Genomic DNA, 22,426 nt, shown 5'->3' on the forward strand with positions numbered 1-22,426 from the left:
TTACTCTGAAACCTAGACCTAGATTTCTAGATCTGCTGGATTTATGTATGCCTATTTGTGCAGCAGCAGCATGACTTTCATGCTCACAGCAGTGTGTCTGTGTAATGTAATGACAGTAGCACTTCTCCATACTTTCTCTGCAGCAGCAGCAGCAGCATGCATAGCAGATCTAGAGTTGTCATGATTGAAATTGGTATATCATTATGGGTTTTTAAATGAATGCAGGTGACATCAAATCTGAACAGGCTAACTGTGAAATACTGATTCAAAAAAGACATGAAATGACACATATGGGCTCGAAACTCTTAATATTTTTTAAATCTTCATTTAACCTTCTGAATAACAAACCAATTCACCAGAATAAACCATGCTTTCCAAAATATGTGATCATTTTAGGGATTCCCATTAGCTACATAAATCTCCAACCTATTACATTATTACGAACATATACTGTATGTTAAAATCAAGATACATACATGTCCCTAACAGGATTATCTAAGTGCCATTCTTACATTAAAATTAATTTCTCTCACTGAGGTTTCCACTGTTTTGAGTTCCTTCTCCTCCTAACTGGTTTCTTCATATAGAAATCATTTCTCCTAATAGAAAAAAATCTTTCCTTTTCAATGAATGAATAAACGTATTCAGTGCTATATGTACACTCTAAAAAATGCTTGGTTAAAAACAACCCAAGTTGGGTTGAAAATGGACAAACCCAGCGATTGGGTTGTTTTAACCCAGCAGTTGGGTTAAATGTTTGCCCAACCTGCTGGGTAGTTTTACTTAACTCAACTATTGTTTAAAAATTACAGTATTGCTTACTTAAAATGAACCCCAAATATCTTGAAAATTAACATTTATTAATATATTTAATAAATGAACATTTTAATTTCATTTTAGATTCATTTTAAGTCAGCCATATAGTCATTTTCAAACAATAGTTGAGTTAAATAAAACTACCCAGCAGGTTGGGCAAACATTTAACCCAACAGTTGGGTTAAAACAACCCAGTCGCTGGGTTTGTCCATTTTCAACCCAACTTGGGTTGTTTTCAACCCAGCATTTTTCAGAGTGTATGAATCTAATAAAGTAGATTTAGAAACTGCACACACATACTTGAAAATCACTGTTAATGCTTGCACAAAAAGGAAATATGCACACACATATACACGCACAAGCACACACAACCATCTTTAACAGCATGTGTCCACAATTATTGGATGACTTTAGTGGGAATTTGATTGAGATGACATTTACAGTAGCAGGTCTGCCAAGATGTTAATGGAGGAAAAAAAATCTTTAGATGAAATCTTTAGTATTCATCTGAGAAAGAGAAAGAGAAAAAAAAAAGAGATGGACAAACAGAACATTAAAGAAAATACTATTTTTATTTTAGAAGAAATTGTTTTCTTTGGGTTAACTATCAAATATCTACATGACTGCATGGACACACTATTCAACACTCATAAGGTGAAAACTAATCAAAGACATAATAAGAATGCTCATTACTGAGTGTTATTTTTAGAAATAAAAATGCAACACCCTGACCCATTAAAAGTGCATTTAAAGGGATAGTTCACCCAAAAATTAAAATATTGATGTCTGCTCTAGATCTCCTCCATGAAGAATGAATGAGTCTGATCTCTTCACTGAATCAAATGATATAAACAATACCATTAAATATGATCCATTCATGATTCAGACTGATCCAGTTCTCGATAACAATTCACTGACTCGATACAATGACACCGGTTTTCAAACTGTTTTTTTAGGTGTTATGGAATGGCATACTGGTGCCTGTATATTAACTTATAACTGCATATTTCATTAAGTATGAAAATTTGCTTTGAAATCTGCTGATAACCACCATATTAATACAGGGGGTAAAGCAGAAAGTTACATGACGAATCATGAAAAATAAGAAGAGATAAAATTATTTATACAAAATATAATCATGTGATTTGTCAGGCAGGAACTTCTGGGAATAATAAAAAAAAAAAAAAAAAAAAAATATATATATATATATATATATATATATATATATATATATATATATATATATATATATATATATATATATATATATATTTTCTTTTATTTATTTTTTTTAACTTTCAAGAACCATAAATGTGACAGTATTTTACAGGTTTCACTGTAGAATAAGTTAATGTTGACCAAACAAAGTCAACATGAAACGAAAGCTGCAATAATCTTTTCTTCCCTACGGTGAAATGGCTTCTCGAACTACAAAAAATGTTGTCCGCCACTTGATTTTGTCCATCAGTAATTGATTGGATATTTGGATGGTTGTGGTTTGCTATATTGTCCCACTCTCACAGCAGTAAACACATCATCAGAAAAGTCGATGCATGAGGGAGGGGAAATTATTTTGATTAAAGATTAAGAGGGCACATGAATTAAAAGAAATTATATATACAGATAAATCTTTTATAATAAATACTGCAATATTCCATTAAAAAATAAGAACTGCCAATTTTGATTCTTAAAGGTTTGTTTTCTGTAAAAACAACAGTACAGTGTACTTTGGAACAGACTGTGGGAAAGAAAATTCTTATTTTTGGTTTTTGGGTGACTTGCTCCTTTAAATTTCATTGACTGCAGGATGTAGGAGTATATTTAGTGTGTGTGTGTGTGTGTTCATGCATGTTTGTGCATGTGTGTAGATAGAGATGTTTCCTTCTTTAGCGTCCCACCTGGCTGTGTTTGAAGCCAGCACAGATAAAGTAAAGTGAAGTGATACAAGCAATTACTTTTTATTAACTAGAGAGACAAACCTTAGCACCGTTCACTACGGCAGACTGTTCAGTGGGTGGCACACCTTTTATATCCTTGAAATAATATAACAGAATAAAATAGACTATAAAACACCAAATAGCATGAACAAACAAAGAAGTAAGATTGTGACTACAGCTATAATGATGATGATGAGGAGGAGCAGCTGATAACTGTGTGGCTAATCAGGCTCCTGCTGAACTAGGTCAAGTGCCACTATCCATGTCTGATGTAACCAAACCCCTACATTGAACCATCTCCATAGTTACCCAGCGCAAGCACAGAGGGGTTTTGACTAAAGTGGAAAAGAGATAAAAAGGAAAACAATGACATTAACCGAGGACAGGCAATGCAAATCTAGAAATTATGTACTCGTGTGTCAGTAAGAGTCACTTTATTCAGGACTTAATATCATAAAATAAAAAGGCTAAGTTTGAAGCTTAGATACTTAGCATGGCGAGTAAAATGTTTTAGTTGTGAATAGTGACATTAACACTAATGTGCAAGATAAAATAATGAAAGTAGAGTGCATGTCATGGTTGTTGGGGGATTTCTGGATCAGCGGGCAGGCGATGCTCGTCACACGCTTTAGACTGAATTTAAGTCATCAGGGTCATGTTAATCACAGAGAGGTCATCGAGCTCCATGGACAACTTAATCTCTTCATGTCCCCTTTCTCTTTATTTCCCAATGCTGTTAAACACAAGGACACTCTGAACAGTCACATTCATAATCATCTTATTTCTGAAATATTATTTCACTTAAAATACCAATCCCTTCTAAAGTGCTCCTCATGCACACATGCCTTGTTGTCTATATGTATTTTCACTGAACATAATTTGACCCATGTTTTATTGAATCTGTTTTACTTAATTAAAGGGTTAGTTCACCCAAAAATTAAAATTCTGTCATTAATTACCCTCATGTCGTTCCACACCCATAAAACCCATTCATTTTCGGAACACAAATTAAGATATTTTTGATAAAATCAGATGGCTCGTGAGGCCTGCATTGAGAGCAACTTGGACTTTCAAATGCCCAGAAAGGTACTAAAAACATATTTAAAACAGTTAATGTGAATACAATGGTTCAACCTTAAAGGGATAGTTTACCCAAAAATGAAAATTTGATGTTTATCTGCTTACCCCCAGCGCATCCAAGGTGTAGGTGACTTTGTTTCTTCAGTAGAACACAAATGATGATTTTTAACTCCAACCGTTGCCGTCTGTCAGCTGTATAATGCATTTCAATGGGAACTTCTACTATAAGAGTAAATAAAACTTGCATAGACAAGTCCAAATTAAACCCTGCGGCTCGTCACGACACATTGATGTCCTAAGACACAAAACGATCAGTTTGTGCGAGAAACCAAACAGTATTTATATAATTTTTTACCTCTAATACACCACTATGTCCAACTGCATTCATCACTCGATTCGTTTGGTCTGATCGCGCTCTGACAGCGGCAGTGATTCTCGCACAAACCTATCGTTTTGTGTCTTAGGACATCAATGTGTCGTCACGAGCCGCAGGGTTTAATTTGGACTTGTCTATGCAAGTTTTATTTACTCTTATAGTAGAAGTTCCCATCCAATAGCATTATTTGACTGACAGATGGCAACGGTTGGAGTTAAAAATCATCATTCGTGTTCTACTGAAGAAACAAAGTCACCTACATCTTGGATGCGCTGGGGGTAGATAAACATCAAATTTTCATTTTTGGGCGAACTATCCCTTTAATGTTATGAAGCGACGAGTATACTTTTTGTGCACCAAAGAAAAACAAAATAACAGCTTTATTCAACAATATCTAGAACTCGTCACTGAACTGCTTCATGAAGCTTCAAAGCTTTACGAATCTTTTGTTTCAAATCAGTGGTTCGAAGCGTGTATCAAACTGCCAAAGCCACGCAAACCACTGAAATTCTGAAACACTTATGACTCAACAAAGCCTCATTTACTGAAACCACGTGACTATGGCAGGTTGAGATCATTTGATACACGCTCCGAACCACTGATTCGAAACAAAAGATTCGTGAAGCAGTGTTTAGTTCAGTAAAACTAATCAATATGAATTGAGTTGTTTAGTCCAAAGTTTTTGTAGATACATGATTGCTTAATATGATGAACAGATTTAATTTAGGCTTATATTCACATGTAAACATTCAACAATGCACACATCAGTTATGATAAATGGAAGCTCAAGCATGTTTGCTTGACGTGCAAGAAATAATGAGGTTCATTCACACAGCATGTTTGAGCTTCCACAAGAGGTATGTTCTCAAGTGTTCAGAAGTTCATCCTTCACCATGTCCAGGGTCTATCAACCCCTCTAGCTCCCTCTAACCCACAGCCAGGGAATAGTTCCTGGCGGGAGGGTCAGAAGGGAACACCAAAGGGGGCCTGATCAGGACCTTAGAGAGGACATTTCAATTTGCAGGTCTGATTGCCTGTTTTGCCTAACAGTTAGAGGCACGTGGTGCTTGAGCAGAGAAGGGGACGCACTGGGGCAGTGATGACAGAGCAGAAGATGGACTGCAGGCATGCTTATGCATCTTGCTTCAGACAAATTGAAGTTAACGATGTGTAATGCACAAGTGACGTTACATGACTGCCACATGCAGTTTCACACATGCTTCAGGCACCGGTGCACACTGAAGACATTCCCATAGTGTCAGCAACTGATGCAGCATCTTAGGGATCCAGGGTTACATGTAACCCCAAGATGTCTTTTATTGTCTTTGAAAGAAGTCACTATTTTAATATATTAAAATGATACAATTTATGATACAATGAACTCCACATACATCTTAGCTGGGTCCCAATAGGATGATGGAAGAGAGAAAATATAAAATAAGTGTGAATATCTGTGAATGTTATTACCTCATGTCATAAAATCAATTTTTAAAAAGTTCACATGGTCATGTACTTCTTGAGAGTGATAAAGCTAAATAGATTTGGCTTGCTGTCCGCAGTAGATGAGCTCAAGGGGAAGACTTGAACTATTGGTTCCCACCAGACTACATAATGCTAGTTAATTAATATAATTATGGAGGTGGAGATGGAGTGGTGGAGGTTGTTGTGTCCTTGTCTATCGACAGGATCAGATGAAAATGCTCCTCCCAAACAATATCCCCATTATTCCTTGCCATTTTGGGAATAATGGGGATGTTGAGCAGAGAAGAGAACTTGCTGTGTATGATTAAAAGCTGCACATAATCTATATACAGTAGTTTATAAGAAAATAGACATAAATGGTGTAAATATTAATGTAGATTATATTGTCTAAACAATGGAGAACAGTTTAATAGATGAAGAACAAACTCAGCAGTTATTTAATATTAATCTTTATTAACTTACTAAACAAACAAAAAAAAAATGTCTACATAATAAGAGCAAGTGTAATACAAAATATCAGTTCATCTTTACTGCAAAATTTTATCGAGAATGAAGGACAAAAAAAAAAAAAAAAATTCCGGTCAGATTTTCCCCCCCAAAAAGTTGTATTTTCTGGTTAATTATGTCAGTTTCATTATTCATTAAAAAGTACTAAAAGTCACAACTTTCAATGCATGCCAATAAAAAAGAAAATAATCCTGATGGGGACACCGCTTATATGATGGTGATGGAGAGTGTTTTCAAATCAAACACAAGCCTTTAGTTATGGGATTATGACAATATTACAGTAGATAAAATGTAATTTCAATATATAAACAGGGATACACATCAAGGCAGTTTCACAATGGGGATTTAAAATATAATGAGTGCAATGTATGTTGTGAAGTGAATCACATTATCAATATTAATATCTTAACTATTGCCATTAAACTAGATTTTTTTGTCAAAAATGTGACTGTACATGCAATACCAACCCAATTTCACAACCTTTAACTAATTTACAAGATGGAGATTTTGTATGAAAAACACATTTTTGAAAAAAATAAGCTCGAAGGTCCACCCCTCAATATTAAACATCACTGGGGCGTATGCAGATTGTACATAAACGTACGGAAAAGATAATACAAATAAGACACCGAATCGCCAAAGCGTAAAATAGTTACGAACTGCCAGTCATGATATTGGAGTTGGCCTTCCCAGTATTTCCCAGCATGAATTAAAGTGTCATTCATGCCTGTAGTACAAACTGTTCAAAATGAGTTATATACCAGGGTGTCTGTTTAAATTCCTATAACCCTAAGAAAGAAAATATTAACAGCCAAGCTTGTCTTATAGCAAACACAACTAATTAAAATCAGAAGTTGAATTAAGTTGTATAATAGGCAGTCTCTGTCTGTAGTCCAGTGTGGGACTTTGAAAATATTGTGTATGTGCACGAAAAACATAATTTCATGTCTGCAGAAAGTCAGACAGGGCTGGGAGATATAAGGATGTCCTTGTCCTCAGGATGATTGACAGGCAAACATGTTTGAAGTTCAGCAGCAGTCATTCCTCACAAGCCTCAGCCAGATGGTGTTGAGAGAGGATGGAGTCTCCTCACATAAAGTTTTCAGCCATTGAGCATGTTATGAATAATGTTCATTCCGAATATATATGGGCTTGTGGGATACATCAAAGTGAAAGGCATAACAACAAATCAAATAATATCTTGCTCTAGATTTGACATGAATACATGAAGTGTCCAAAACCATTGTGTATCTTGTGCTTATTATATGGCTTATTGATATACTTGATTCTGATGAGTAAATTACAACTTTCTGTGGTCAAATATTTCTGTATATTAAACGTTAAATATATATGCACCTGGCAATGGGTTTCGTACATCGCTGTGCTTATTTAATCTCTCTCGTAATTTTGTAATCACTCTGCGATCGCTTTTGTCTCACCTAATAAAAGAATTTCAAATCAGTATTTTACATCCATTTATTTGATAAGTATAGCCATTGATTAAGTGGAATAATATAATCAGCTGGTCATTAAAGCTAAATGATGATGCAATATTGTTCACTTAAGATAAAGGAACAGTTCTTTATGTACATTTAAATTTATCAACTTAAAGGGGCTCATTCAATCCATTTTTTGTTCTGGCATCCAAATGAAACTCATATTCTCAGACATATATACAAATGTAGAAGATACTTTTATGCAGCATAATTTCTGCATCAGGAAAAGATACAAACTAGGCCTTCAAATCTGAAAGCAATTTAAAGGCATTTTGAAAAGTACAAAAGACTTTCGAAATGTCTTTTTAAAGCCACAAATGTGTTATAAATGGTGCTCAGATATAGCATTGTGAGCTCTGATCTTATTCACACCAGCCTGGCTGCTTGTGTATTTGTGCCTTTCTAAGTGTGAAAATTGTGTGAGAACTGAGACTTGTGATAATGACAGACTTGCGACAATGTCTTTATTAAATTTCAGTTATGCTCAGCTGCCCCTGATGTTTCCAGGCTGCTGCACTTGACTTCATCTGAGAGGGGAGGAAACGCACACATAGTCATTTATAAATGAACTTCTCTAAACTGAAATATATAATCCGACTTCAGGCAGCATATATTTAGTTGTTCCCCTTTAGACCTTTGTATTAGTAGTGTGGGTCAGTGTTAATAACAAAACTGCATTTTTTTTTCTAAATTATTTTCTTACACACCTGCACTCTGGCTGTGTGATATCTGGGTTTGTGACGCAGACATCGGCGTGATCTCTTCAGAGGGTGTGTGCGTATGGCTGGAAGGGTCTGTGGTTCTCAGATCATCTGGGGGCCAGCGTAACTCTCCGCTCTCCACCTCTCCCTCTGTGGGCTCCACTACGATGGAGGGCAGGCGCTTGGACAGCTTGGGGTGGCGCTCCTTTGTGTCTGGAAAAATCTGAAAATAGATGTTTTGTCTTTGAGATAATGTAGATGTTGAATGTTCCACTTATGTTTACTGACATAAAGAAACCGCTCACCTATATGGAAAATGCTGTCATCATTTAATCATCTGCAATCATCTTAATGACTTTCGTTTTTCCATGGAACACAATTATTTATTTTTTTTAAGACTACATATATTTTTTTGTTTTTTCATATAATGAAAGTGAAAGTGGACCAGGGCTGTCAAGCAACAAAATGACAAAACAACACCATAAACATGTCCATACTATAACTTTGTTTGGTGAACAGGACATCATTATGCCAATAAATAATATCTTAAATTCCTGGCTATTTATCACACAGAGCTATTGTATGATTTAGAGTAGGCCTACTTTTATGCCACTTTCAATATATGGAAAAGAGCATGCAGGTTGTTCTTCAAAAATGCAAGAAGGTAATTTAAACTAGGGCTGCAACAACTAATTGATAAATAATGAAAATCATCAATAACGCATCTGCCCACCGTCCACGGAAAACTTCCACCAGTCACGTCAAAATAAAGCACCAAAATGAAAACAAAAAAAAAAAAAAACAGAGAGAGAAAACAGAATGAGCTGCTGCGGGAAAGGTATGTGATCCAAGCATGCCCAAAACATGAGAATTCTTTATTTTAAGCTTTAAACTATGTATTAGGGTAATGTTTAACATGGCTTGACCTGTCAGGCACTTTCACAGATACATGTGCTGTTTAATGTGTGAGATATGTTTCCTCAGCGCAAAACTTTCATTTTCGGTAAGTGTTAAAAATTCATGCAAGTTAGTTCCATTAAACTCCAGACTTTGGCGCATGCGTGTCAAATAGACGGGACCGTTACGACTAGCAGGGGTGTCCAACCCTGCTCTTGGAGGGCTACCGTCCTGCAGATTTCAGTTCCAATCCTGCTCCAACACGCCTGTCTGTAATTATCAAGCAGCCCTGAACACCATGATTGGCCGGTGTGTTTGATTCAGGTTGGAGCTAAAATCTGCAGGGCGGTAGTCCTCCAGGACCAGGGTTGCACAACCCCGAACTAGAGGGAGACAATTTATATTCAGCACAAAAATAATCATTTTGCTGAAATATATTATGTTGTACGTTAAATTTAGGTTTAAATGTCAACATGTAATTCAAGTATTTTATGAGAGTGTTAACTGTAAAGAGATAACTGCATTTGCCTGGAAAATCGGCCATTGAATCAATTCGATTTCTAGGGCGGAGCAAATCCGAGCAAACAGGAAGCGGAGTAAACCAATCAGAGAAGGGCGGATATGACGTTAGCAAAGCGACAAGAAAGTCAACAGCGAAAAGTAAAAAATGAATGTGTTTTTTGTCATTTAAAACTGAATTCACAGCTGAACAGAACAAACTCTCGGGTCTCCCGTGCGCAATCTTTGTTGATATTGAAGGGACTTTCGCCACACTAGAGTGACACTGTTTGCGTCACTGAAATAAACGAATCTGATTGCATTGTACGGTTTGGAGTTGACTCGAATCGCGACGGAGGGCAGACTGTAGAAGATATATCAGTCTGGCCTTGCCAGGCAATAACTGCATGTAATCGAATATAAATGTAAGACGTTTCATACATTTCAAGGATATAGAAATGACAGTAACAGGTTACTGTGTCCAGAGTGAATGTGTGTGTTCCTGCAGAACATTCTTCTTATCATTATTATTATCTTCATTTTTAAGGTAGGGTCCTTTTGATTTATAGCTCTTTTGCATAGAGCATAGATATAGATTGATATATTCACTATATTTTTCATAGCATTCAGTTGGCACATTTATTGGACAACATTGGGCAGGATGTGGAAAAATGTGTTTTGTCAGTAAAAAAAAAACTGAGATTAAATATTCGTTAGTTGCAACCCTAGTTTGAACAACACAAGGTTGAGTAAATGATGACAATTATCTTTATAGTATTCACAGAATCTTTAATCAGTTGACAGAGAGATCAGATGGCATTGAAGGAACTGATCAGGGATGCGTTTCCCAAAGCGAACTATGGTCACAAGTTCCGTCGTTACCAATAGAGTTCAATGGGACTTACGACCATAGTTGGCTAACGATGCTCACCCCAGCTTGGGGTCTTGGGATGAAATGACCAATGAAAAGACTTGGACGAGACACCAACCTGAAAGGAAACGCCTTGCTCTCCGGTGTCACTCATAGTGAAGTCTTCTCGACTGTGTTCTGGGTTGTTCATTATATCTGTCATTCTAATAAGAAAATGAATCATAAATAAGCCTATATTATAAATAGTATCCAATATCTTTTTTACCAGTTTCACTTCTGTATTATACAAAGAAATGCATGCTGATGAATAAATGAGGAAAATTAAGTATCTACAATCATGGCTTGGTTCACAAAGAGAGTAGCGAATACAAGTGCAAGCAGTACTTTTATTAATAGAAAGTAACAACACTCAGGAACAGTTGGAAAACCGAAAACCACATAATATTGATGAGAACACAGAGCTGAACCAAACAGGGGAGTATAAATACACATGATAATGAGGGGTAAAATAAGGTACAGTTGGAATTGATCAATCAGCTAATAAGTAACAAGAGCAACCAATGACACAGGGACTCAAAACAGGTAAAAGAAACTAAACTCAGGGAACCCCAAAAACAGACATCTGTAAGACATATGACATCAATGGCAATCAAAAAATAAATTTTCTTAAAAGAAAGCCTAAACTACTGTTCAAAAGTTTATGGCCTGTAAGATAATGTGTTTAAAAGAAGTATCTTATGCCAAGGCTGTATTTATTTGATAAAAATACGATAAAAACTTTAAATGTAATTTATTCCTGTGATGGAAAAGCTGAATGTGTGGCAGCCATTACTCCAGTCTTCAATGTCACATGATCCTTCATAAATCATTCTAATATGCTGATTTTCTGCTCATGAAAAAAAACATTCTGGAAACTAATTCCAGTATACACTAATACACCAATACGTAACCTTTGCTTAGAACCATTAAAGGAATAGTTCACCCCAAAACAATCATTTTCAAATGTCATTTCAATCCTGTCTTTTTTTCTACCATGGAACACAAAAGGAGTTCTTAATCATGACAAGGAAAAACTAATTTGTTGATGCTTTTGGCATCAAAAATGTAATTTCTGAATTGCACACATGTGAAGGGAATATTATTAATGAAATGCAATGAATAATCAATCAAAAATTATTTCAATCGACCCTTATACTATAAGTGTTAGGATGGCTTCAGATTACTTGTAATATTAAGAACATATGGAACTGCTTTTATGGTGATATTTTTTTTTTTGTCCTTGTTAGAGCTTGGCAGTTTAAAGTACCATCCACTTTTGTTGTATGGAATAGCCACTTGTATATTCAGCCAAACATATAATTTTGTACTTCAGAGAAAAAGAAAAAAGGTAGAAGCAGGTGAGTAAATAATAACACAATTTTAATTAACTATTTCTAATTAATAATAAAAAAATATTCTTGATTGAAATTCATGTCAGTTGCAGCATTTGAATGTTTGTTCAGTCTGTGATCCCTAAAAAATCCCTTCCTGTCTCCCTTTCAAACTGACATGGTTTTAACAGCATGCACACAACCAAACACGCCAGTTATACTTTGCTCCAGGCTTTGACTGCAGCGTGACAGGGTGTCTGCAAAAACGAAGCACGGTAAAATAATGAAACAGTCCTCCATCCTTTTCATTCAGATTGATGGCAGTCTGAAGGACTCATCCCTGTTTGCAGTCTGTTCAACAGACAAAAGTCATAGTCGAATGCTGAAGGATAATAAAACTGTACCACCCACATGCACACTCACAAATCCTGTTCAATTATTCAGCAGTTAAAGGCTGGATAGTACAAAGACATATAAAACTATTCATGTTATTTTGACAATGAAACCCAAATTGATCAAATTTGGGCAGTGCCTATTGTTGTTATTGCTAACTGAAAATAAAACTATTAAAAACAATTGTCGGTAATTGAAATAAAGTTGAAATAAAATGAGGCAGAAATGTTAGATTGAAAACATCTCGGGTTATGATCATAACGAGATACTGCATCTGAATGTTGACACTTTGGGAAGGTTTCATATGACTGGTATCTGAAGCACGTGTGAAAATGTGCCAATTCTAAGACACTAAGGCATGCAGGAAGCATGGCAAGGAGACGCAGTGTCTTTGTCTCTATGATAATGTAAAGGTATGGGCGATACTGTCAGACTGATTGGATTAGCACCTATGCATTTGAATGACACATTTATGCTGATTAGATCATGGCTGGGAAATGTAGGGAATGATCTGATTCCTTACTGCATTTGCATCCTTTGTTTAGATTGTCCACACCTCTACTCTATGTATCCCTCCCCCTTGAATGTATATGAACTACCAAGTCACTGCCTTAGTTAGACTTTGGATGACCACAGCGACGCACAGCGTGTTTCTCAATAAAGAGTAACTTCTGCTTCAAGAGATCCCAAAGTCTCCTGGTCTATGCTTCTGAGATTTCCAACAACGCACACCATAGGCCTGAGAGATAGCCTGCACAATCCATTGTGCAACACACCGCTTTGAAGCCTTGCCCATGTCTGTAACATGTCACATGTCATCCAGCCTCAAGGGTGCTGGAGGTGTGAGGGCGATCATCATTTAATCACAGGTCCACATCCTCTCTGCCGAACCTCTGCCAGATTGACTCCACCACCTCTAGGTGAAATCTCCATTCCCCAGGCTTCAGCCCCTGCCTCGACAGGATGTCTGCTCCCTGATTCAGGTACCAGGGTATGTAGACTGGGTTGAAAGCAGGATCTGGCATGCCAGTCTAGAAACAGGGCATGAACACAGACCACCATGGTGATTTATATATGAGACCGATGTGTTGTCTGATCAGACAAGAACATGGTAGCCTCTGAGATCCAGGAGGAAGTATTTCAGAGCCAAAAATACAGCACTCATCTCCAGGCAATTTATGTGCCATGAAAGATGGTGACCTCCTTACAGACCCTGAGCTGAGCCGCCGTCTAGGATCACACCCCGGCTCATGAGGGAAGCATCTGTTGTTAGCATTTTGTGACAACACAATGCCCCCAACACCGGACCACGGGCAAAGAACCAAGGCTTGTTCCACATCACTCTTGTAAGTATCTGCATGTAACCATGATAATATGAAAAGAGTTGCCACTTGGGGAAAACCCCTTGGTCTTGAGCCACCACTGCAATGGTCTCATGTACAAAAAGCCCAAAGGTATGATGTTGGACACAGCTGCCATGAATTCCAACAGTCTCTGAAACTGTGTGACATTGATGGAACTCAAACTGTTGATCTGATCTTGCCCATGGCCATGAGAATCGACTCTATCCATGCAGGGGACAAATGTGCCTGCATTTTGGTAAAATCCAACAATCTCTGTACTGGAGAGAGCACACTCTTCTTGGAGTTTAGACAAAAACTAAACTCAAGCACCTCCTCTGAGTTAGATCTCAATGCCGAACTGCCATCACTTTGGACTGGTCTAGAATAAGCCATTTGTCTATGTTATTGATCACACGGATGTCCTGGAATCGCAAAAGAGCCAGAGCTACATCCATGCACTTCATAAAGGTACAAACATACCATTCCTGGGCAGAGATTGGGCTAAAAAGCTGCTGGAAACCACTGTGCCCCAAAAAAACCTGAGGTGGTAGGGTTAACAGATAGATTTCCTGATTTCCAGTGTGAGCAATCTGGGCATCTAAACGGAAAGCCTTATCTTTCTCCTTTATGGACAATAGATTGAGCCACAGGTGCCTCTCTGTGACAACCAAGGCAGCCATCGAATGGTCGATAGAGCGGGTCATCTGCTTGGTGGCATGAACAGACAGATCCCTGGTCCAGCTGAGTTCTTTAACCACCTCAGGATTCCCTTGCCTTCATCCAGGTCTATAAGCAGGGCAGCTTGGTATGCCTGTAAAACCAGCAGATTGTGTAGACATGCACCAGCCTGACCTGCAGTGACGTATGCTTTGCTCACCAACCCGGAAGTAACCTGCAGGGCTTTGTGGGCAGTGTCAGAGCCTTCAGGCATGATGCTGGCTCAAGCGAGAGATAGCTTTTTAATGCCTCTTCAACCTTAGGCATTGTCCGTACCCATGCTCGTTCAGCCCTGCAATTGTGTAATAATTAGACAAAGTTGGGGCAAAAACATGAGCTGAGTATGGTTTTAACCAAATGAAAGTCTCAGACAAAGAGGTTGTTCTCTACCGCAAATGAAGTGCTTATCCAATTTGCTTTTTCTTCCTGCTCCTCAGCTAGCCAATCAGAACTGAGCCTTGCCACAGCTTGAGTCACACCTTCCAAATGCCTTCGTTCAGATTAAAGAAAGAAGAAACTGCAGAGCGGGCTTCTGGATCCGAAACAAAGGCTTTGGGAGGGGAGTGGTGGATAAGAATGGAGAAAGATCAGAATCTCTAGATCCTCTGTCAACTCCATTTGTGACACCCATGATCTGAGTCACCAGACCCAAACAACGGTGTGCACATGCTTGGCCTTCTTCTTTGGAAAACACTTTGGAGCACTCTAATAAAACCCGTTTCCACCACAGGAACTTTCCCCAGGACTTTGGAGTGGTAATCGGAGTGTTTCAACCACAGCAACCAGGGTCTAAATAAAGTTCCGGGTAAAAATTCTCCCCTCAAAAATTACGAGGCAGAGGTAGTACTTTTTCAAAGTTCAGGAACTTTTGAGGGTGGGACTTGGGTGTTGAACATGCTGATTGGTTGAGTTCATGCAGCATTTTAATTGGTTGACTACACGCAGCATTTTATTTTAACCACCATTTTTAAAAGTTTGTTGTGGTGCATGCAGTAAGAGTTGTCTGCTATCAGTATTAACATTGAAGTTTAAAAATACGGCCGATGGACCAACAACAAGGTTCAGGATTTATTAAGCTTATATGCAGAGGACGAAATCCAGCGGGAACTGGAAAGTCATACGTCACCGGATTAATCTTCACGGTACTTATTTAGACCACTATGGAAATGCAGACAGCAACAGGTCTGTGGGGGAAAAGTTCCTGGGACAAATTGTTCTGGGTAATTTCGGTGGAAACGAGGCTGTAGAGAACCGTTCACAATGCAAGAGCTGACTGTGAATGCACACAAACAAATACATGCACTCCCAAATAAACAACATCAAAATTGTGTGCGTCACCAGCCGTGATGTAGCGTGGACACAGAGACATACACATTTAGAATTATTTGTTCCCCATTTTAACTTCCCAACCTCGTTGGTCAAACAACAATGGCCCTTTCACAAATGGCACACTTCTTGTGCATTTGTGGTTTTGTGACTGTAGGGTGTACCATTCGATTCAGAGACCCGCCACATAGAAGCGTTCCCATCGCGTCAACATTCGCCGTTGAGTTCCCTGGAAAAGGAACTTAAACTTTAAACAAAAATTAGAAATGTTGCTTCGGCAACTAACTTAAAATAAGTTAAAGGTAAAGTACTAAAATTACTAAAACTAAAACTGAAATAAAAAATTCAAGCTAAATGGAATATTAAAAAAACTAAAAGTAATAAAAATGAAAAGTATATATATATATATATATATATATATTAGGGGTGTAACAGTATTCTTCCCATACTGTCACGGTACAGATAACACAGACTATCCAGTAGCCTATACGCTGAGTGCTTGTAAAATGGAAGGCTGCATCCTGCTGAGACCGCATCCTTCCTAGTCCAGTCCTTCTGAGGCTTGTAGGCTAGTGTCCTCCTCAGCATTAAACGCTAGAATGAGACGTTCTATTAAGTGTGCATGGCTATGTCATCTGATATGTTCTTCAAAAGAGACTGAATGAAGGTTGTGAAACAAAGGTTACCTTCCAAGGGTCGTTCAAAATGAGATGGCCTTCAGTGACGTTTGATGACGTGGCAGCAGAGATATGCAGCTTTGTAGGATGCAGCCTTCCATTTTAGAAACACCAGCTGATTTTCAATTAAATTTTGTGACGCGCTCCACAAGCTTCACAGAAAGGAAACCAGGATGGCAGAAAGCAGCATCCTGTTTGTTTTCTTTATTTTACAAACGTTTTTTTATTGTCAGTGTACACAAATAAAAATAGACGCTTTACAGTTTTGAATGACGTCTTACTCTTATCTGTATGACCATAATTGACTGAGTATTTTAAGTTGTTTCCGCTGTTATAATGAGAGAAAAACATTTAGTATTGTGCCGATTTGTGTGGTGTTAGTCTCACTACTATAGTCCAGTGATGAAATATGCGTGTCCCAGAAATGGTAAGCCTCATATGCCGCTTCACTCGCTGTTATGGAAAGGTGAAGTAGGCTCTTTTACTTATGCATAAAATATTACACAAATGGCAAAACAATTACAAAAATCTTATTCATTTTATGACTTTAAAGGGTATTCTTGTTTAACATTATTTAATTCTTTAAGATGAGTTTGCATCAGAAGTCACAAATAGTAAATAAAAGAGTAAACTGCGTGAAATAAATGCGATTGAAATAATATAATTTATCATAAATGCAACAAAATCAAACAATTAATACCATGAATTCAGTATTAGATTAAATATGTTTTTTATTTATTTGTACGTCTGTAAAGTTGCTGATACATAGATAATTTAGAGGCTGTCAGTATGGTATGTTTCAGTGTCAATGCAAAGGCAAGTAATGTGGTAGAACCACACTTTACGAAAAAATATGAATTCTCATGAGATCTCATTTATTTTTTATATATAGGATTCAGAACCCCCAGCCACTAAAGAGAAAAAGGGGAACCTGTTGTGTGTGACTGGGGAGTTCTGGGTGAACTGTCACAAAGAGTGTGGTAAGATGCTCTTCCTGAAGTTTGTAATGGGTTTCATTAGTTGCTCTAACTGTATATTGCTAAGTTTCTAGACAAGAAAGTGCAAAATGAGAAAAATTAACAGATTTCTGTGGGATGTTAGAAAAGATGTTACCAGGGAACCAGTATTAGGAGCATGCTAAGCAACTGTTTGAGTATTGTTTTGGTCTTTTTCAAAGAATTGCTAGACTGTTGAATACAGTGTTTTACATAAGATTGTGGTGTAATTAGAATAACACTGACAGATACACTTAGTTAGAACTGTCCTTTAATTATGGCTTTGCTTAAGGTGAATATTGAGGCAGCTCAACTCAAGGTCTTTAAAACAGACATACACGCCATAAAGTATAGTCTAACTTTAACACTGATGCGTGAGGTCTATGGGTGTCTTTGCGTGTACACATGAATGCACGTGTGCTTGTTTTAATGCCCGTAAGCAAGGGTGGAATTTACAAGAAATTACAATGATATTATTTTAATTCAGTGGCAAAAGCCTCTGGCTGTCAGATGATTTTTGGATTGCAAGCACAGACGTCACCATACGTGCCAAATCATGTCTAGGCCTTTTTTGAGTTCACTGAGAGCAACTATTTTATGATTATTATTTTGATAGATTATAATCATGAAGGAAAAGAAAGGCTTCCTGGATTTTAAAGGTTCACTCCTACAGGTGTAACAAAATTCTGATCTCAGCTTTTACCAATCACAGATTTAGATTTGATGGCCATGCCACGACATGGGTGCCTTTTTCAGTTGATATTTTATTTATTATTTTATTTTGCAATATAGCTATGCTTTGATATAAATAAATAAAAAACAGAATTTACAGTTAATTTAGCCATAACTAGCCTAGTATTCAAGGTCATGACCTTAAGTGTCATGACACTTTTAATAATCAATTGTTTACTATACAAAACCATGGTAACAGGGTTGACTATTTAAGATGGTCTCCTACTGATATATCCTGAAAGGATGATGTCATTTGGTCAGTTTTTTTTTTTTTTTTTCAAGTCTTTTTAATAAAACCTAAAATTTAACAAATATATAAATACAAAATATTAGATTTTATTTTCATATTCATTGTGCAAATTTGCTAATATTACAACAAGGAGAAGTTAGAAAAACGTGGTTGGGGACCGACCAAACTACATTTATGAATCAAGACAACAGGAAAAATAAATAAACAAAAATAAAATAAAGTTAATGGATTGTACTAATGTGTTTTCTGAACATAGCTATTAGGCATAGTCAAAAGTTAAGTCATCTTTTCATTGTTAAAGTCATTAATATAAAAAATATTTGAGGGACACAAAAAATCTCCCCTATAATGGAATGACTCATAATAAAAAGGTTTCATAGCGTGTATATGCAACTCCATCGAAAGGCAAATGTGGTTTAAATACAATATAGCACGCATATAGATAACAAAACCATCAAAAAGGTACCTAATTTAATTTAGTCAAAGATATAAGCTATTCATCAATACACCAGATATTTGTATAAGCAATTAAAAAGATGTAGGCACAAATTATATGCATATCTAAATATGCTGTTGAGCCTTTAAGTTTTGCAATAAATCCTATATGGTTTCCTGAGACTGAATACTACTCAAGATTTCTTTTTAACACTTTACTTTAAATATGCAATGTACCACCATATTATATTATATATGTCAAATACCTTTATTTTGTCCTCTTCTCTTCTTTAAGTGCAAGGAACTTTATTATATTGAGTATGTCCTCCCGTTAAACTCTCAAACACCTTCCGTTGACATCAGTCCGTCCAGTTCGAGCGGAAAGTTACTGTTGAATGCGGTCATAGTGCTTGTGCTCATCCTACCAACGTCATTCATTTACATGTTGAAAGCTGCATGCATGCTGCATGAATCGCTGCACGATTGGTTATGAGAAGCGCGCATCCATGTCGTCATCACTGCCTGTTTGTTCATGTAATTTTCAGGATCTCTGATTCCAGATGATGATTGTTATGCAAGTGTTTGGGTGAGTTTAGAGAGCTGCACTACTGAACCAGATTATTAGAAGCAACGGGGTACAGAGAGAGGAAAAAAAGTTTCTATTCAAGATTGTTATACCTCATGTTACTAGTTAATATGGTAAAGCTTTAGTGTTCTTTCATATATTTTAGAGCTTTTCTGGTTGAAGGAAATGGACATTGTTGAAAACTCATTTCTGACGTTGTTGGTTGTGGATCACTGATGCCCTCTGCTGCTCACAGAAATCATTGCACATCATGACATTTTTCCCACTGAGGTATTTATAGGCCTTCTGTTTTGTGTGTTTGTTTGCGTTCATATTTCATGCAAACGTGGACTTTTTTGTTCAGATTTGGTTAAGATCCCTTTAACAGGATACAATAGTAACTGCCCATTGTCCACTTTTTCCATAAATATTTCCTATTCATTTTTTTCCTAACCATTTGAACTTTAATGAAGAGTTCTAAGAATAAAACATACGTTACTGTCAGCGCTGGGTAGATTACTTATGAATTGCAATCAGTTAAATTTGTAATGAGTAATATAATCTCTTAGTCTGGGTAAACCCAGCCTGATCTGCCGGCGATTTGATTTCACTCGGCAACTCAGTCTGGAAACCCGTACATTCATTTCTACTGCTCTCTGTTACACTTTTAAGGGAACCAATCACAGACTGGCTTATCCACTTTGCTCGCTATAGAGTGCCCCACGGATGACGTGTTTTTGTAGGCCAACCCTTGAACACAACATTTATAGATTTTGAAGCCTAAATAAAGTCGTCAGATATAAAAGGCTAACAGTAGGCTATAAATGGACTACAGTACACCATGGTCGCGGATCATCGTCGTCACCACCAAGATTCCTCAAACTGTATTTAAAAAACTATGTTATTTATAAACATGCTCGCTGATTATGTTCTGCGCTGTGTATGAATACTTATCCACTTTTTCATGAGAAATGCTGTCCAAATGTCCCGTTTTTAATGATGACGTCTAAAGTCCCCGCCAAAGGAAGTAATCCCTTTTAGCAATTTGTTAGCAACCGCCGATTTTAAGAAAGTTGGTTATAACTGGTGTGTTTTATGTCATAGATAAAAACGTGAAAGTATTTAGAGGCTTTGTTAACCACAGACCTTATTTCAGAAGATTTAGCAAAAACCCGAACAAAAAACCCATAGACTTGACGGCGTTGGAACCGGAACTCCTAAAATGCTAACTCGCTTCCGGGTTTTGCCTACAAAAACGCGTCATCCCTGGGGCACTCTATTGGAGGGTATAACACGATGATAATAGAGAAGCGGCAAGCAGCTTTCAAACTATCTGATCTACCCGTCACTCCAAAATAACAATGCAGTGTCGCTGATTGAGTTAAGCATTTACCTTATCTGAGAGAAAGGTAGCAGCGCGCTGATCCGAAAGTCTCTTCATAGGAAGATTACTAACAGTGATTAATGACACACGAAGATTCTCTGCTGTTATTTTAGTGGTTTGCTTCACGATGTGAGTACAGGACTCTTTTACTTCAATGCCCCTTGTTGGTAGACAATATTTTTATTATTTGCTCTATATGTTTCGTCTCCCTGCTTCTTGAATCTCGCGCCCTGAGCTGACTGGAATTCTTTTTGGTTGTCATCACAATGACGTAGTTTAGGGCGGCTATAGACCCTTTTACAGCCCACGTGATCAAATAGTTGCGCGCGCATTTTGGCAACGGAAGTGGTGTTGTTGCCTATTGGTTTTAACCATAGACAGTAAAAGAAAGTTTTAACGTGTTAGCAACTTAAAGTTTTTCAGGGCTCTCGAGTGTAACGCACTGAACGTGACAATCACTCATTTCGGTCTTTTGTCACGCACTCCTGCCACATTCCTCACGCAGAAAAACTATTTTTCATATATTTAATATGCCGCTGCGCCGGGCAGGAATCAAGCCTGTCTCCCCACTTATCAGCCAATCAAAAAAAGAAAGAGGCTACACAGTAGCCAATCAGAAAATAGCACTATTGTATCTGGGTAAGATTTAACGCAACAATGAAAAAAAAGCATATCCTGGAATTGTTCACCATCATCCTCGTTCACCCACAGAGGAAAACACTGGAGCTCTGAGCATCACTTTGAGCACAGAATAAGTCATGATCTCCTATTTTAATGTTACAACAAATTTACAGCTTGTTTGACACAAACAATGACAACTTGACTGCTGTTAGAGAATGTTTCCCAGATAATCAGCATCAGTTTTTCATGAGTGTCTGAACTTAGTCAACAGTTTTACAGCCTGTTCACTGAAAACACCTGCTCAGTAGTCTAGACCTAGTTATATTTTCGTTATCACACGATGACTAACATTTTGTCACATTAAACATCTCTCTCTCTAAATAGGCTTAATCATTTTATTAGCACTAAATAAATTATAGTGTACATCGTCGATGTTATTGGTCACTTTAAAAATCATGTCATATTGTTGGATATCTGTCATTCTTGCCTGTCTTTAAAACTTCAGAGCCCTGGTTTATGTATACGTTATATATCTGGCCACTGTATTTGGCCATCTGCTAACGTCTTCTATCCACTTGACTACACGGATCTGATAGCCGGATACCATTTGATAAAGTCAACTTTTTAAAATAACTTTATCTGTCTGTGTTGCTTAATCCGCTCGCGAAGCTGTAGATATAGATTCTCTTTCGGAGTTGCTAACACGTTAGAAACTGTAGGGAACAACACCGCTTCCGTTGCCAAAATGCGCGCGCATACGTTGCTACATCATCAAACAGTAAAAGGGTCTATATTCCGCGTTCATTTACACTGAACCAGAACAGTATCAGAGTCGCCTTTTAAACTCTCGACGATGCTGAATGACTTCTTTAGTTAGCAAACAATTTGCTCGAGTGGGTGTAAATACCGATCACTTCCATGTATTTTTGCACAACCTGCAAAAATCACTCGATGCCA

At 37.3% G+C, this 22,426-nt stretch overlaps 1 protein-coding gene across 1 annotated transcript; it reads right to left on the bottom strand.

Moving 5' to 3' along the window:
- Positions 1-6,183: 6,183 nt before the first annotated feature.
- On the bottom strand, positions 6,184-19,327 carry si:ch73-49p17.1 (protein LBH). Its single transcript, XM_067385150.1, has 4 exons — positions 19,166-19,327; positions 10,780-10,864; positions 8,402-8,618; positions 6,184-8,221 (listed from the first exon to the last, which is right to left on the bottom strand). The coding sequence occupies exons 2-4, from the start codon at positions 10,861-10,863 to the stop codon at positions 8,169-8,171; spliced, it is 354 nt and encodes a 117-aa protein (XP_067241251.1). The 5' UTR covers position 10,864; positions 19,166-19,327; the 3' UTR covers positions 6,184-8,168.
- Between the last annotated feature and the right edge of the window lie 3,099 nt (positions 19,328-22,426).

This window comes from Chanodichthys erythropterus, chromosome 5 (genome assembly GCF_024489055.1).
Source record: "Chanodichthys erythropterus isolate Z2021 chromosome 5, ASM2448905v1, whole genome shotgun sequence".
Taxonomy (NCBI): Eukaryota; Metazoa; Chordata; class Actinopteri; order Cypriniformes; family Xenocyprididae; genus Chanodichthys; species Chanodichthys erythropterus.